Source organism: Vombatus ursinus, unplaced genomic scaffold, assembly GCF_900497805.2.
Source record: "Vombatus ursinus unplaced genomic scaffold, bare-nosed wombat genome assembly UNPS02009132.1, whole genome shotgun sequence".
Classification (NCBI taxonomy): Eukaryota; Metazoa; Chordata; class Mammalia; order Diprotodontia; family Vombatidae; genus Vombatus; species Vombatus ursinus.
Window position 1 is genome coordinate 11,112,638 of NW_020948910.1, and position 18,727 is coordinate 11,131,364.

At 38.5% G+C, this 18,727-nt stretch overlaps 1 protein-coding gene across 2 annotated transcripts in view; it reads right to left on the reverse strand.

Moving 5' to 3' along the window:
• ARFGEF3 (ARFGEF family member 3) overlaps window positions 1-18,727 on the reverse strand; it is a 209,135-nt gene that overhangs the window by 130,873 nt on the left and 59,535 nt on the right. For both annotated transcript variants that reach the window (XM_027850770.1, XM_027850769.1), the window contains exon 4: window positions 15,389-15,520. In XM_027850770.1, coding sequence (XP_027706571.1) covers window positions 15,389-15,520 — 132 coding nt within the window. The remainder of the gene's footprint in view (window positions 1-15,388; window positions 15,521-18,727) is intronic.

Sequence of the window (18,727 nt, forward strand, 5' to 3'; positions counted from 1 at the left end):
TAGCAGATAGAAGGCAGCAGAATTGACATCTTTCTTCCACTGGCAAAAACTGTCCTTATCTAAACGCTGAATGCACGGCACAATTTTGATCTCAGCTCCAACCATTAATTCTACTTTAACACCTCCCATGATAACGCATTAATTTTTCCTTTCAGTTTGTCACTTACATACATAGATCTGAAATGTGAATTCAATTTAGAATTGAAGCCAAATGCCCTTTCTAAAACACATTGCTTCGGTTACTAGTGAACTAGAAATTTCTAATCATTTTATATTTATTTACTCTCTGTCAAGCTCTGGAAGCATTAGAAAAGGCAAGTTTAATTAAGGACTAAAGAAATAATAAATGCTAATAAATGCCTTTCCTTAATTGACTTATGAACATGTAATCTAACCAGCTATGAATTAACTTAAAAGTGTCCCTCCATCATGTTGCTTAAATCAGGGGAAATTATTTTTTCTCCATGGTTTTCCTAAAAGTGAAAAGCAGTATCAGTCCTCTAAAGAGAGAGGAGTGCTGCTCTTTGACACTGAAGGGGTAAATGCTGTAAGCTATGGAGAGTATTAGATATGCGCAAGTCTGTAGGAGAACACTTGCTCATCCTTTTCTTTGAAAAACACTGATGCCCAGAATAGCTGTGTCCCTTTTCAGCTCTTTTGTGGCTGGCATGCACAATGAATATATCTGTGATCCTTTGCATCATGAAACTGCTCGGGAAATATGTGGAGTTGGAATTAAGTCCTTAAAAAGGGAAACCAAGATTTGTCATTCAACAGCGTGTTTCCATTTAGCCAGAGCTATGTCTCCATCTTCATTATGGCAGGATGCTCATGATGAGCTAATTAAATGAATAGAGGTTCTACTGCCTTTTATAAAACTGACTTACCTAAACAGAGGTACTTGTCGAAAGAAAATGGGAAGGGAGTCTTTCTGTCTCAGTTTACTCCAGTTCTGGCAAATAATGATTTCTGGATATTTATTGGTCAAGAAGGAAGGGGCAGGGGGGAGTGATTCACTTGGAGAAGCTGATTGCCATTAGACGTATGCTTACAGTTTGGAAAACATTCCAAATTGTTCACGTGCCTATTGAGTTAATTGTTTTTTGTCCATATCAATGGGGGAGGCATTAATGGATTGTTTTATTTCTAACATTCCTTACGGGCTGGGAACAAACAGAGCTCTCTTCAGCCTGCACCTTTCCCTTGCTCACTGTCTTCTCTTATTTACTTATTTTCAATGTTCCTTCTCTTATTCACTGCCACTTTTCTTAAAAAAGTCAAACCGTAGGCTTGGAACTTGGAAACCCTAGAGAAATAACAGATAATTATTATTTGTGTAAAAGGTGGAAAGAGATAACAATGGATATGGGACCTGAGACTTCATTTGGTATGTTGTTCAGTTGTGTCTAAATCTTCATAACCCCATGGACCATAGCATGCCAATATTGTCCATGTGGTTTTCTTGGCAAAGATACTGGAGTCATTTCTTTCTCCAAGAGATTAAGGCAAACAGAGGTTAAGTGGCTTGCTCTGGGTCACACAGCTAACAAATGTCTGAGGCTGGATTTGAACTTGGGTCTATCCACTAAGTCACCTAGCTGCCACTCATTTGGTATAAAGAATGGCAACTTAAGGTCTTAGAGAGTTGCCCAGAATGCTAGAAATTAAATTACCTGCCCAGGGTTATGTAGCCAGTATGTCAGACAAGAGACTTGAACCCAGATCTTCCTGTCTTATAGGCTAGTTCTCTATCCAATATATCATATCAACCTTAAAAGAAAAATAAACTACTTAAAATAAGAAAACTAAGAGTCACGTGCCTTAGCAAATAACAAGTCTTCTAATACCAAAAAAAATCTCTTCCTCGGCAATATCAATGAATTACATATATAAATAAATCCTAAATCCATAAAATCAGCCCATATGGACACATAAAATTCATTTAACTCATATGGACTCTCTTCCAAAGGTCAGCGATGAGTTCATTGGCAAACTTAATGACCTTTTCTCAAACTTCTTTCTCTAAAATTTTTGGGCTCCATTGGCCTACTTGAGGTTCACATGACATTCCATCTCTGTCTCATCTCTGTTCCTTGGGACAGGCTGTCTCCCATTCTTGGAGTGCTCTCCCTTCTTTCTGCCTCTAAGAATCCTCAGCTTCCCTTAAGACTCAGCTCAAGCAGAGACCTTTCCCAGTAAATCACTTTGTAAACCTTAAAGTACTATCATCATCATCATCATCATCATCATCATCAATAATAGTAATAGCTAATAATTTAAGGTACTTTAGTACTTATAACTAGAGTAATAATATTAATGGGCACTTTATCTGATACACCAGCTAAATACCTTAGTTTTTTCAACTTAACTTTTGAATTAAACTAAAAAACCAGACTTCACCTTAACCGGGGGTTATATGGCCTGGCTTTGAGCTCTTAGCTGGGTATGGTGGCTCACATTTATGGTGGCTTATAGCTTGGCTCTGGCTGAGGAGTTGCGAAACTGCTTACAATTTAAAATTAAAGCCAAATGCCTTTCTAAAACACACTTCTTTAGATACTAGTAAGCTAGAAATTTCTGATCTTTTTATATTTATTTACTTCTTGTTGAGCTCATGGGAAATTTTTTTTCTATTCAGTATACCCAAGAAGACAGGAAAGAAGCTCTTTTACCATGAAACCCATGAAACAACACCCAGCAGCAACTATGAGATCAGCAGAGCACTACCTGGCAGTGACCATGAAACTATTAAATCATTACCTAGCAAAGACTATGCATGCGAGCCTGGCAGGAAGCAAGCCAAGGAGGAGCAACCCTTGACATCATCAGAAGACCTCAGTAGACCAAAAGCATGTTGCCCCTCCATGTGTGCACCTGGCTATTTGTATCCTCTATATGTCTGCTCCTCCACACCTGTTCATTAAGTATGTCAAATCTTTCCCCTGAGAATGGGTATATTTGTTGGAGACTATGCCCCAGGTTATGGGGAAAACTACTACAACTTTTCTTACTATGGTATTTTATTAAATTTCTTTTCTTTGAATTCAATGTGTCCTCTGGCTGACAAGTAAAAGTGAACATATTGATGGGAACCTGTGAGCTATGGTTGTGAGCAAACGCAAATCTGTACAGGGTACCAGGAACTTGATATAGCTGTGGAGGGAGGAGTTCAGGGGAAAGAGGCTATGCTAGGGCTATAAACAGGTGGAGGCAGAGGTGGAAAGATTTGAATGTCTTTTTCTGTAGGCAACTAAAAACCACTAAACTCAGTCAACAAATATTTATTAAATACCTACTGTGCCATGAGGTAGCTAGGTAGCTCAGCAGGTAAGAGTGCTGGACCTGGACTCAGGAAGACCTGAGTTCAAATCTGGCCTCAGACACTCACTAGGTCTGTAAGCCTGGGCAAGTCACTTAATTTCTGTTTGTCTTAATTAACTGGAGAAGGAAATGTCAAACTACTCCAGTATCTTTGCCAAGAAAACCCCATATGTGGTCATGAAGAATCATGCATGACTGAACTAAATGCGTAGATGGGCCAGGCACTGATCTAAGCACTGGAGATACAAAAAAAGGGCACACAATGGTTGCTGCTCTCAAGAAGCTCACGGTCTAATGGGGAAGACAACGTGCAAACAACTATAAACAAACAAGCAGCTACATAGAGGATAAATTAGATATGACAGCAGAAAGGCACTAACATTAAAGACAGTTAGGAAAGGATACTTGTAGAAGGTAAGATTTTAGCTGAGACTTGAAAGAAGCTAGGGAAACCAAAAGGTGAAGATGAGGAAAAAGAGAATTCTAGGTATGAGGGATAGCCAGTGAAAATGAGTGGAGTCTGCAAATGGATTAATTGTCTTACATTAGGAACAACAAGGAAGCATTATAAAGTAGAATAAATGAGAGTAAATAAAGTATAAGAAGACTAAAAAGGCAGAAGGGAACTAAGTTATAAAGGGTTTTGAATGCCAAATAGGATTTGGTTTTTGATCCTAGTGGTGATAAGGAGCCACTGAAGTTTATTGGGAGAGAGAGAGACAGAGACAGAGAGAGAGAGAGAGAGAGAGAGAGAGAGAGAGAGAGAGAGAGAGAGAGGATCAATCTTGGGTTTAGGAAGATCAATTTGACAGCTTAATGAAGGAGGAAGTCTGTGAGGAGAGCCTTTAGGTAGGGAGACCAACCAAAAGACTATGGCAATAGTCCAAGAGTGTTGTTGTTTTCCTTCATCCTTCATCCTTCATTTTCAAAGAGGGAGGTGATAATGGCTTGCACCAGGGTAGCAGCAATGTCAGAGGGACAGAAGGGGACCTACATAAAAGATGGTTTTAAAGGTAAAATCAACAGGACTTGGCAACAGATTGGATATGAGGGGGTGGTGAGAGAGTGAGGAGTTGAAGATAACACCTAAGTTGCTAGTCTGGGTAACTGGGAAGATGGTGGCAACCTTGACAGTAATAGGAAAGTTTAGAAGAGGGGAGATTTGTGGGGGAAAGATAAGAAGTTCACTTTTGGACATGTTGAATTTAAGATGTCTACATGACATTTGTTTTCAGCAGTCAACTACCTTTCAAAAGGCAGGTGGAAATGTGAGATTGGAGGTCAGGAGAGAGCACAGGGCTGGAGAAGTAGATTGAAAATGATCCAAATAATGGTTTTTGATCAGGAGACTGGTGTGCTCTGAGCTGTCCATCAGGAAAATTACTTCAATAGCCATAGGAAGCCATGTGGATTGAAGTAGGAGAAACTGGTACCTGGGAATCCAAACAGAAGCTATTGCTTTTCTCCAATGAGAAGTAATGAGTGTCTGAACTAGGGTAATAGATGTAGATGTATAATGTAGATAGATGTAGAAATAGCGTATAGAGTCAATAGATGTAGAAATAGATGTACAACAGATGTAGAAAATAAGTGTATAGAATGTAAATGTAGAATAGAAGTAGAAATAATGTAATAGATGTAGAAAAAAGTGTATAGAGTCAGGGCTGTTGTGAGGATCAAATAAGATAATATTTGCAAAACATTTAGCACAATGCCTAGCACACAGTAGGCATGTACTAAATGCTTGTTCCCTTCCCGCTTCTATGAAAATAAAACTTGTTTTATAGAATGTAAACGGGGCAGCAATAAGGACTCTAGAGGAAAAGAAATAGAAAAAGAAAATCTCATTGCAGCCAAGCTTGATGACTGTTTCATATAACACAAGTACCATATTTGCATGCCTCTACATTGACTTTATCACTGATTATTACAGTTCCTGCAATGAATTACTACCTCTGGGAATGAATAAAATGGCTCCCTTATTTCGCAATAAAAAGATCCTCTATGCTCTGGTTCCTACAAGGAGTATCAGGAGTAATGTGACACGTACAAATATTTAATGAGTATGGAGTACAGCAATCTATCTTTTTCCTCTGTTTATATGGGTCAAAAAAGAGCAGGCCAGCTGAGAAAACCATTCCCACTCTGTGTGGTTTACTGTGTGTACAACATAAACCATCTAAAGAGAATGGCACATTTCATAGCCAATTGTATTCACCAAAGATTGGTCTTCAGCTGGTTAATTTATTAGCAAATATCTTTTCTCAGTCAACACAATGAACTTGACCATGAAAAGCAGTGGTGCAAGAATTCTGAATGAATCACTTACATCAAATTTGTTTCCTTCACAATTCAAAAGGTGATACCTCTAGCTGCCAGAAGCTATGTCACAAACCAGGAACTAAAATTAGGCTCATATTCTTTGTGCCTCTTTAATCAACACCCAAGATTCTCCAAAATTAGAATCTAGTTTTTCTAGAGGATGTAAAAAGCTCCACACCATCCACCCTGGTGCCTCTAAAGATATGACTCTGAATTCAGAGAAGACTCTGAATTCCCTGGAGTCATAAAAAATTCATCTCAGAAAATTAAGCTGATTAGAACTCCAGGGAAGCACTAGGGGGATCATCAGATTTCTAATTCAATCAATTGCATTTATTGAGCACTTATATATTCTGTAAAACAGTAACTATACCATGCTAGGGTACAGACAATATATGAATTCCTTCCCATTTCTAGGCAGAGCCAGAGTTTGCTACCAAATATGAGTGTGGTTTACTGTGGATCTCATAGGGATTGGGAATGCACCTGTGATTTTATTGGCATACAGAACTCATGTGATCCAAACTCAGATTGGAACCTTCTCTGCCACATATAGTCTTATACCATCTTCCTAGAGGACTGAGAGATTAAGTGATTTGTCCATTATCAAGAGTTAGTCCTCGTCACAGACAGAACTTTTAACAAGGTCAAGTCTCTAACCACTAGACCATACCACCTTATGATTCAATTACATTAATATTACATGTTAGTATGAATCGAAATACATTAACATGTTTGTGAAATTTTTTTTTCCTGGGGTTGGGTTGTAGGTGATTAATTAATAGTATCTGAGGACTAGTTTTAATAAGTCAATGAAATAGAAGGTTATTATAGTAACTTTTTTCAAAAATTGAAACTTAAAACTTCATCCCCATAGGAAAAGACAAAAAGGGTATTATGGACCACTAAACCAATTTACTAAGCTCCAAATTCTTATTAAGTTCCAGTAACAACAACAACAACAAACATTAAAAGGGTTAATTTAAGGATTGCAAAGTGCTTTACAAATATCTCACTTTATCCTCACAATAATTCTAGGAGGTAGGTACTGTTATTATTCCTATTTTACAGATAAGGAAACTGAGGCAGGCAGAGGTAAATGATTTGTTCAGGGTTATGTAACTAGGAAGTGCCTGAGGTCAGATTTAAACTCAGTTCTTTCAGGCTCCAGGTCCAGTGCTCTATCCACTGCACTACCTAGCTGCCTCTATAGGAAGGATCTCTCTCCCTCTTCCTCCTCCTCCCTAACCATTACAACCAGAACAATAGATAATAGTACAACCTGTCCCACAGCCTGGCAAGAGCTACAAAACTAGTGGCATCTTGGAACAAAAATTTCTAGAATGCCACATTCTTTCAGTACCAAGCCAGTGCAGACAAATTAATTAAGATTCTACTAATATGAATTCTACTAGTTTGAAATAATATTTTGCTGCTTCATATGAGAAAGCTTCCAAGAGCTCATGAAATCATTCATCCAATACGCATTTATTAAGTGTCTACTGTGTGCCAGGCACCACGCTAAATGTTAGAGATACAAAGAGGCAAAAGACAGTCCATCAAGGAGCTTCTAATCTAATGGGGGAGATAGCAAGCAATCAAATATATACAAAGCAAGCTATATACAGGATAAATAGAAAATAAAAGAGGGAAAACACTGAATTTCAGAGGAATTCAGGAAAGCTTCCTGTAGAAGGTGGGATTTTAGTTGCGATTTAAAGGAAGCCAGGGACATCAGTAGTCAAAGCAAAGAAAGGAGAACATTCCAGGTGTAGGGGACAGCCAGAAAAAATGCTGGGAGCAGAGATATGGAGTGTCTTGTTTGTGGAACAGGCAGGAGGTAAGCGTTACTGGATCAAAGAGTATGTTTGGGGGAGTAAGATGTAAGAAGACTGGAAAGGTCAGAGGAGGGCTAGGTTATGAAGGACTCTGAATTACCCTTGCCTAAGCACCTACAATGATTATTTCCTATTGTATCAAGTCAAAGTTTCTTTGCCTGGCTTTCATGGCCCTTAGTAACTCTACTATACCTTACTTCTCTTTCAATGCAGACTATTCTCTCAATGTACATCATCCTGTTCTGTTAGTGTTTATAGGGGCAGCTAGTGGGCAGCTAGGTAGACCAATGGGGGGCCAGAAACCTGCAAACTTCCCTTAGTTTCCCTCAATTCTTTCTATTCTCAGCTAAGCCAGTCTTTTCCAATCCAGCTTATGATTTTTTACTTATTCACCTTCTAGGAAGAGAACAAGAGAAAAAGGAACTTTAAGTGGCCTGATTGCCGATGAGGAGAAAGGAGATTAGGGCCAATGACTTTTCCTGGACTCCCATGACCTTCCCTCCCACTTATTAAGGATATTAAAGTGTTTCCCTACACCCCTACAAATCAGAACACACGCATGAATACTGTGGACCTCTTTCACTTGTTAACTGGAAGATGAAAGAGTGTTTAAGCTCCCTAAATGATATAATTATTTTCAAAGACTTAGTACTCACTGTGTACTAACATAAGCTTCTTATCTCCTCATTATTATGGGGAGTCATAAGGAACCTTCTCCTTGGCATCATTTTAATAGCCTAGTTTTCACTATTCTATTTACTTGAAGAGAATGAAACCATATTTCAAAAACATGCAAAATAACCTACAATTCATATGAGCCAGGTATTTCTTCTTAATTTATCCAAATTAATGATTTTTTTTTTAAAAACTCTAATTTTAATACTAGTCTAAGGAAGGCATGGTTAGGAGAGTCAATCTGCTATGCCCAGGAATGGCATTTTGAAACTTCATAGATCTGTGATATCATTCTTATAGTTACCCCCACCACTGGTAGAACTCACAACCCCTTTCTGCCCCCAAGAGATCATCTCATGAGTTTCTGTAGCTTAAAGGTATCATCAGCTCAAATCCAACCATCCAGCTTGTCCTTGGGCAAAAGACATGTATGGATGTCACCAGTCCCATACTCAAAGCATTTCTAGCTTGGTAGGCTGCATCCTGTAGGATTCAAGAATTTGGAGTAACTTCTATACTATTATGAGACACTGGAAAAGGACATTAGTAGAGGAATGCCTTCCACACAGCTAAGTAAATATTAGATGTGAAAAAAGTCACATGCCTATTATCTGTTTTGGCTTACCAGAACATTGCTATATCTCATGTATTTGCACAAATAAACAGGATCATCAAGAATTGTCTGTGTAAAGAACAATAACTAGAATGTTCATGCCAAGGAAGCTTTCACCAACAGGAACGCTGGCAAACTTTTCAGGAACCAGCACAACACAAGAACTCCAGGGATAAGAACCAGCTTTTGTGACCTTTGAAGAAATATCATGCCAAGACCAATAATGTGTTGTTAGTCCCTTAATCCAGACTGACTGTTTTTCCTCAGTTCTTTTTCTGTGTTTGCAGTATCTCATACTTTAAATCCTAGTAATCAATCAATCTACAAACATGTCTATGCAGCTACTATATGAGAAGTAAGGGAGGAAGAGGACAAGCATTTATTGTTGTTGTTGTTGTTCAGTTCTGTCTGACTCTTTGTGACCCCTTTTGGGGTTTTCTTGGCAAAGACACTGGAGTAGTTTGCCATTTCCCTCTCCAACTCATTTTACTGATGAGGAAATTGAGGCAAACAAGATTAAGAGTCTTGTCCAGGGTCACACAGCTAATAAGTGTCCGAGGCCAGATTTGAACTCAGGAAGAGGAGTCTTCCTGACTCCTAGCCTGGAGCTCTATCTATTGTGCCATGTATCTGTCATATTAAGTGACTACTATGTTCGAGGGACTGGAATTCACAAATATTATCTCATCTGATCATCACAACCCTGTAAAGTAGGTGGTATTATCATCATCACTTTATAGTTGAGAAAACTGTGAGATTAAGTGACTTGCCCAGGGTCACATAGCTACTAAGTACCTAAGGACATATTTGAACTCAGATCTTCCTGGTGCCAGGTCCAGTGATTGCTCTATCCACTGAGTTACCTAGTTGCCTCTATGTGCCAGGTACTGTGCTAGTACTGGCAATGCTAAGAAAAAAATGTAACAGTGCTTACATTACGGAATTTACATCCTGAGAAGAAAACATGTATAAGTATATTACATTACTTCCCTTCTCCCATTCCATAATCCAGACAAACTGGCCTTCTTTCTGTTCCTTACTCACAAAACTCACACCACCCCCACCCCCATCCCTCTCTTTGACTGTGCAATGGCCTTCTGTCATTCTTGACATACATTTGCTCCTTACCAATGTGTCATAGAACCCCTCTCTTCTTTCAAGATGCATCTGAAACACCACCTTGTACCTTTCTTCAACCATCCAAATGTTCCCCAAAATGGGGGGAAATCAGGTAACGGTGTAACTGTGGCATCTGAGCTGAGTATTGAAGGAAACACAGAATTCTACAAGGCAGAGGTGAAGATGGAATGCATTTTCAGGCATAGGGAAAAAGCCAGTGCAAAGAGTAAAAGGAGTATTATTAATAGTCATTAAACATTTATTAAATACTCACCATGTGCCAGACACTGTGCTAAGAGCTAGGGATACCACAAAAAGTAAAAGACAGTCCCTGTCTTTGAGAAGCTTACAACCTAATGGAAAAGACAACATGCAAACTGTCTACAAACAATTTTTCCTGGAAAATTTGGAAATAATCAATAAGACAAAGGCCCTAAAATGAAGAGGGATTGGGAAAGGTTTCCTGTAGAAGGAGGGATTTTAACCGAGACTAGAACAAAGAGAAATCAGGAAGTGGAGAAAGTGGACAACAAGAAGACAAGTTTAGCTGGACTATTGACTGTGAGAAGAGGAGTCAAGTATAGTGAGGATGGAACGGTTGGCTGGAGCCAGATTGTGAAAGGATTTCAGTGTCAAACAGAGTTTATATTTTCTTCTAGTGACAACAGAAGTCCATAGAGTTTATTATTACAGGGGGAAGAGACTTGGGGCAGGGAAATCAATTAGGATGTCACTGCGATATTGTAGGCAAGCAGTGACAAGGGCCTGAACTACAGTAGTGACCATGTGAGTGGAGAGATGCAAGACATGTTATACAGGTGAAAGGGACAAGATATGGCAACTAGTTGGTTATGTGGGTGAAGAAGAATAAGTAGGGGGTGATTGCTGAGGTTCAAAATCCAAGTGACTGAAAGGATGATGGTGCCCTAAAAAAACCCCAGAAATTTATGAGAGAGTTTGAGGTTTTCTTGGCAGAGATACTAGAATGGTTTGCCATTCTCTTCTCCAGCTCATTTTACAGATGAGGAAACTGAGACAAACAGGGTTAAATGACTCGCCCAGGGTCATACAACTAGTAAGTGTCTGAGGCCACATTTGAACTCAGGTCTTCCTGACTCCAGACTCAGCACTCTATCCTAGCTGTCCATCTATTCAATGTACAACTATAAATAAAATATTTCAAATGTAAGTATAAACTATTGCACTGTTCTCGATATGGCAGATTTCTATCAATCCTTTGAATGTCCACAAATTAGACCTCAGATTAAAAAAGGTGTTAACTATACATTCAATTTAGTGTAAGGAAAAAACATGTTACTCTATTCGCTGTACCTTCCCCCCTCCCCAATTAGGTTATTTTCCTTCCCATTAGTACTCTGGAGTTGGGGAAAAGAAAAAAGCAGTTGAAGGTTTTCTCCTTCATTGCTGACTGTATTGCAATTTTGCAACTCAATTACACACTTGGCAATAGTACAACTTTCAACCAACCTTTTCCCATCATATTTAAACCTAGCTCATGGTAACAGTGAATCAGTATCACTGCCAGGTGAAGAAGGCCATTAACTTAGTGAATTAATCAACAAGGATTTATTAAATGCCTTATACTGTCCCATGCCTAATGGTCAAGGGCAAATAGCCTGTAGTCTCATTTTCCTCCACATTTCCCTCCTTGTCATAAATTAACAAAAAGCCACATCAGCATTCCTAATTGCTTTCAGTCTCTGATCTAGCCTCAGTCATTTGTATCAGATGATAACCACACTAAAGGTTATTCATCAGACAAAAAACAAAATTCTGAACCCTGATGTCAGGAATACCATTAGTTATTTACAAGGATTCCATGGAACATGGAACAGCATTTTGGACAAACTAGATATCTACACTAATAAAAACTATTATCACTTCAGACATTGACATTTCATCTAGAGGATTAAGCAGCCTCATATCGTACTGGCTCATTTCAGAGATAATGTCATTTCAGAAGTATCCCTTTTGGACTCTATGGCTCTGTGACATCATTTGCTCAAACTATTAAATTTTAATCCTCACTTCCCTGCCCTTTTAATAGTCAAAGATAGCCTTTCCACTCCCAGTTAAACAATTACAGTAAAAAAGAGAGCCTACTGAAAAGAACTAGCAATTATTTTTGGTATATTTGAGGGGAGAGATGGCATGTTTTGGGGTTAGAGCTTCACTTTTTGGGTGTTAACTAGATTCATTAAGAGAAGCTAAATTTTCCTCCATATATACCAAAATGTTTATAATTTTGTAGTAAGAAAAAATTAGAAACAAAGTAGATGCCATCAATTGAGGAATGGCTAAACAAATTGGATTATGTGAATGGAATAGAATATTACTGTGCTATAAGAAAGAATGAATAAGATGAATACAGAGAAGCATTGAAAGATTTACATGAACTGATGCAGAGTGAAGTATTAGCCAAGAAAACAGTGGCATCAAATTTAAATAGAAAGAGGGGCCACTAAACCATACATAAGGATCCCTGTGGGCCATGTATTCACTTAGAAAACTACATATTAAAACCTTATGTTTTATTGTATTTTTATTTATTTTGTTAAGTATTTCCCAATTACATTTTAATCTGATTCAGGTGTACTTGGGAGTATTAGAAGCTGCAAGTTTGACACTTTTAGTACACAAAATTACTACAAACATGTAAATGAAAAGAACCACCACCACAAAACAATCGAAAAGAAATGTTGCAAAGTTACAAAACACAAGCAGTGTGCCAAAAAAATACGTGAAAACACCTCCCCTCCTGGCCTACTTACTGTTTCTTCCAAATAATGTTCTATTATCTATCTTCATGCCTTTCCACTGTCTGTCCCCATGGCTGGAATACTTCCTCTCCTCCTCTCCACCCCTTAGAAATCATGGCTTCTTCAAGACTTAGCTCAAGTGGAGCATCTAGGTGGTGCAATGAATAGAGCACCGGCCCTAGAGTCAGGAGGACCTGAGTTCAAATCCGACACTAGCTGTGTGACCTTAGGCAAGTCACTTAACCCCAACTGCCTCACCAAAAAAAAAAAGACTTAGCTACAGGGATGCCTTTTCTATGAAGCCTCTCCTATTCTCTCAGGTCCACATGCCTTCCTCTCTAAGACTATCTTTCATCTACTCTATGGGTATCTTGTATGGTGAGGTTATTTCCTTCCCTCTTCTCCACCCTCCCCCTATTAGAATGAAAACTCACTGAAGGGAGAGGCTGTTTTTGCTTTTTCTTTCCCCAGGGCTTAGCACAATGCCTAGCACGAGTAAGCACTTAATAAATGTTTATTGATTTACAGACCTATCTCCAGGCAGAGGGAGAAGGAGGAGAAAAAAAGGGAAAAAAAGAAAGGAGGAGAGAGGGAGGGAGGGAAAGGTCTAACTTCCTTACTGATAAAATGAGAGGGCTGCACTGAGAGATCTATAAAGTCTCTTCTAATTATTTGTGATTCTAATGTGTCTGTGCAGCTAAGGGCTGGGTCAGATTTTAACTCTAAATAGTGAAGCATAACAGGGCCACTCAGACCTGACAGATGTTACAGTAACCCCTTGAGATTTATTTGCTAAAACAAAACAAAACAAAAAACTAAAAACACCCATAAACATTAAAATCACAGAAAATTAAAAACAATTTTATTTCCACTGTTAGCTTTTTAATTGTGTTCATATAGTTCCTGGGTTTGTCTTGGTAGGTAGTGTCCCAAGTATCATACATTGTCTACAGTTATTTTAAATGGAATTTCTCTTTCTATCTCTTACTGCTAAACAAAAGGTGACTATTCCTTGATACCCTGCCTCAAAAAGAACCCTAGAAATGACAATAACCAATAAATTAAAAAGCTTAAACCTGGGTTTCTTGCAAACCTAAAAGCTTTGCTTTGCCAATACCAGAGCTTTAGAAGAAAAAAAAAGTAAAAAACAACAGTAGGGAAACTAAAGTCCTCATTATTTATAGTCAACGTTTTGATTAAAAGCCTTGTTTGCTAAGAACACTCATCCATATTATTGTTTTCCCTCTTTCAGAAGATCTGTTTGCTTACCTCTCCTAGCTACATGCAGTTGACACATTAGGTTCCAGAATTTAACTACAGTTTCTAGAAACCATTATGATGACATTAGCAAGTTAGCCATGATGTGACAGCCATTATTTCCAGTAGAGTTAACATGTGTTATTTCTTGTCCTCGGCAAAGTTAGCAGAAGGCACCACTGAGTTGGAATTAGAAATCAAGGATGGGGTCAGAGAAGCAGGTGGTGGCATTGACACGATCATTTAACATTCTGCCTATTCCCATCTTCTAGATGAAGAAGTACTACATCGTTTTAATCTTTAATACAAGAACTCTAAAAGAAATGCAGGATTTGGGGAAGAAATTTCAGAATGGCAAGGTCTCTTCCAGATCTAAATCTGTGACTCATTTCTTCCATAAATGTAACCACCACCCAGATACATGCTGGAAGCCTAATGGTTGAAGGGAATGTGCTGGATAAGTTGTCACAGAAACTATCATCAATAGCTGGTTACAGTTATAGACCACCCATGAAGTTAGTGTTTTGGTAGGAAAAAAAACGATTGTATCTAGAGGTAGACTCTGGTTATGGTCCATTCACAGTTAATGAACCTACGTCATGGTATACAATGAGACCATGCATGTCCCATCTTCTTAATATCTTAGCTTTCAGTCTTCCACAAAATCATCAAATTTTAGAGGTGGAACAGATCTTAGAGAGTATATCTAATCTGGTCCCCATAACTTAGGAATGGCAACTGAGGCCGAGAAAGTTGAAGTAACTTGCCCAAGGCAGAGAAGGCTTGGAATGCAGCGCCTCAGTGAATTGCCTGGCAGACATCAGGCAGCATATCAACGATTATACTCCTGTGTATGCAGTGAAAGTGAGGAGGAGAATTACAGATTAAACCATTAAAAATGCACATTAAATTTGTTTGGCTTTATCTGAGTAGTTTAATGTTTACCAGGAACATTCAGGTTTGTCTGGTGAGTGGAATGTTTGGGATTTTTTGTTTTTGTTTTTTGCTTATTTGTTTGCTTGTCTGTTTCGGGGAGGTAGGAAGGTTAGATAAAGAACATTATTTTGTTTGGTTTCTAAACCAGAGTAGGCAGAATTCTCAGCAAGAATGAGGTGTGTCCCTAAGACAGGCCACTTCATCAACTAACCCATATTCTATTAAAAGGTGGTGAATAATTACTAGACAGATTCCTGCTGTTCCTATTGGGCCAAGTTTCTTCATGGATTTATTTAATTTGTTCCCTTCCATGCAGTTGTCATTTACATTAGAATGCACCCACAGCTCAAGTCGAGACCATTCTGTTCCAACGAGATGGAATAAGCAGGCTTGATGATTGGATGCCAACAGGAAGATGAGCTGAGCTACAGATAGCAACATGGTCTCTCACAAGCTCCAGTGTCACTCGTGGGGTCAGACTTGTCTCCGCTCCAGTGACGCAAGTCCCAGAGGAGCGTCATACTCACCTTCATCACTTCTACCTGCAGGTCTTCATTGAGGGAAGGAGTCACTCTGACAGCATTCAGGATCTGATTAAGCAACTGCTTCTCATCAGAGTCTGTTTCCATGGAGACAAATCTCTCATCCGACAGCAGCTTCTGCAAAGAGACACAAGGCATTGAGCACAGACAGTCTTTTCCCCCCCTGCCTAGCTCTGTTGTAGCTTATTATATATTGATGGTTATTTTTATTACCCAAGAGTCATATAGCTGGAGACCATTATGAAAGGTCTGATATTCCTGTGCTGTGAAAAAAAAAAAAAAACATTTGATGACTGAAGTAGATAATGTCTTTGTCAAATGTTCTTCATTGAAAAAAAAATTCTGTTGTCAACGACTTCATTTTAACTTTGAAAGATGCTAAATGTGTCAGGTGAACAGGTGTTTGGGTGACAATTAGATTGGTAGGGGTACGACAAGCTGACCCATTCTCTCTTTACAGACACCTGCACATATTCCCATCTAAAATGTGGTTTGGTGAAAGGATAAGAAAAAGGGGTGGGACTTCCAAGATGCAGAAATCACTGTCCAGACACTGACCCTTCTGGCTCCCTAATTTAACCAGCTCTTTATTGGGGGAATGTATTCTGGAACTCTTGTTTAAAGATTGAAGATATTCAGACTGCATCCCCTGTTTCCTCCATGAATTATGCCTCTTTAGGTATTATTCTAAAGGGCAATCCTGAGTCAAAGAGCTACATTCCTGATTTAATTTAGAGTGACAAACAGGGATTGAAAGGTGATGTAATACAGTGAGAGCACTAGCCTGGAAGGCAGCAAGACTTAGGTTTAAGCACTATGTAATCGTGGGCAAATGCCCTAGGAAACTCCCTAAAACTCTAAGTTCTAAAAGAGTTTGAGATCTACATTGGTAAAGGGGGTTTCCTCATTGGTATTTCACCTATGCCAAGAAAAACATAAGTCTGGATGAAAACAACAACAAAATGCATGAAAAAATACTAGGGACTAAGGAAGCCCGAGGGAAGTTCTTCTCTGAGATTCTAAAGATGAGGGCTACCAAGACGAGCAGTCCAAAAGGATGGAGGAGTTAATTTCCAGTACAACAAGTAGCTATGTAAAACAGTACTGTAAACTCAATACTTTTAAGGGATGAGAACTGAAAAAGGAAGTGGATGTGTTTCTAAAAACTGAATTGATGCATGGTATAGTATATATTGGGGTAGATTTAAAGTCAGTAAGGCCCAGGTTCAAATCCTGTCTCTGACACTAGCTCTGCAACCATGCACCTCAGGCAACTCTCAAAGGCTACAAATTATAATAGAATCTAAGGGCAGAGAACATTCCCTTCTCCCTGCATTCCTGAAGATGAACATGGTGCTGAGAATATAGATGGTGCTTAATAAATGCTTGTGAAATGGAACTGAAATCTGCACCAGTACAACTGATTGTTATAGGCAGCTCTGGGCTGCTATAAATGCTAGTACAGGGGAAGGAGTTCTCACACCAGTAAAATCATACATTCTTAATATAGAGACATATTGAAAATACTGCCAGGTTAAAGCAAGAGGGGAAAGGAAGGGAATACACATTTGTCTAGCACCTACTGTGTGCCAGGCACTGTGCAAGCACTTACAAATAGAATTTTATTTGACAACTCTAGGAGGTAGGTACTGTTATTATCTCCATTTTACAGTTGAAATAACTGAGGCAAACACAGACTAGGTGACTTTCCCAGGTTCACACAGCTAGTAAATGTCCATAGTCTGAGTTGAGTTCAAGTCCTCCTGACTCCAGACTCAGAGTCTATCCACTGTACCACCTAACTGTCTAGACTCACTCATTTTCTACCTATCCACATTTTTGAGAAGGAACAGAGAAGCATACTTCTGTTGACTCTGTTGACAATGAATACATATTTTAGTACATTCTATGTGATCCTTTGCATTAACTCTTGTAGGGCAGCTAAGTGATGCAGTGGTATATAGTGGGTAATATTCACATTATATAAAGATATACGGCAGTAATGTGTTCAAAGCATTGGACTAAGTGCTGGGCTGGTAGAAGAGAGCTATACAAAATTTACCTATATTGACCTAGTTTTTCCTCTCAGGAAGCTTACAGTCTATTGGAAGAATAAAACAAAAATGTAAGTAATTATAACAAACTATTGCATGATTAAAAATACTAGAAGGCTATAAAATAAAATGCTATAGTTTAGATTCAAGGGTCACATAACTATTACATGTTACTTACCTAAATTAGGTCTTATACAAATGGGAGACAATTAGTCTGAGTTCTCAGATATTTACTAGCAGCTATTTAACTCTGAGCAAGTCACTTAACTCTGTTTCCCCATCTGTAAAATGAGGATAATAATAGCACCTACCTCCCATGATGGTTGTGAGGATGAACTGAGATAATAATTACAAAACACTTAGCACAGTGCCTGGCACATAGTAAACACTGTATAAATGTTAGCTATTTAGTATTAGGATCAAATGATAAAATAATTATAAAGCACTTAGCACAGTGCCTGGCACATAGTAGATGCTATAGAAATGTTAGCTATTCTTTTTATTATTCCAGGTTCACATGTTGAACTAGAAGAACTAGATATTATCTATTCACTTGAAACCTGTACCACTAATACGGAACTGCACTAAATCACATTCACACTGAGCCATGAATACCTTCCTTCCTGAACCTCGTAAAAGAAGGCACCTGGAAAAGATAATATGTTGCCAAAATGGGAATACTGTCATCTTCTCCATGGTAGAATCAGCACCTGCATCTGTAAAGTAAAACCTGAATGAACTATAATATTCAGGAAAGGGAAAGGTGTTCTAGTTAACTGGTTAAACCAAAGTCTGCCTATGTGCTTCAACCACTGCTCCTGAAAATCTTTGTATGTATGTTATATCTAAAATATGTTGTGTTCCCCAACTGATAAATGATCAAAGGATATGAACTTGCAGTTTTCAGAAGAAATCAAAGCTCTCTACAATCCCATGAAGAAGTGCTCTAAATTAAGAATGATTAGAGAAATGCAAATTAAAACAACTTTGAGTTACCACCTCATACCTATCAAAATGACAACTGCTGGAGGGGATGAGGGAAAGTAGGTATACCAAAAAACTGTTGGTAGAGTTGTGAACTAGTCCAACCATTTTTTTTCTGTTTTATTGTATTTTTATTTATTTTGTTAAATATTTCTCCTTTACATTTTTACTGGTTCTGCAGCCCCAGGAAGTTCTATAGGACTGTTTGAGCAATGACATCTCCATATATACAGCGGATGTGAGACAGTGTGTATGAATATGCATACTAAAGGTAGTAACATTTTGT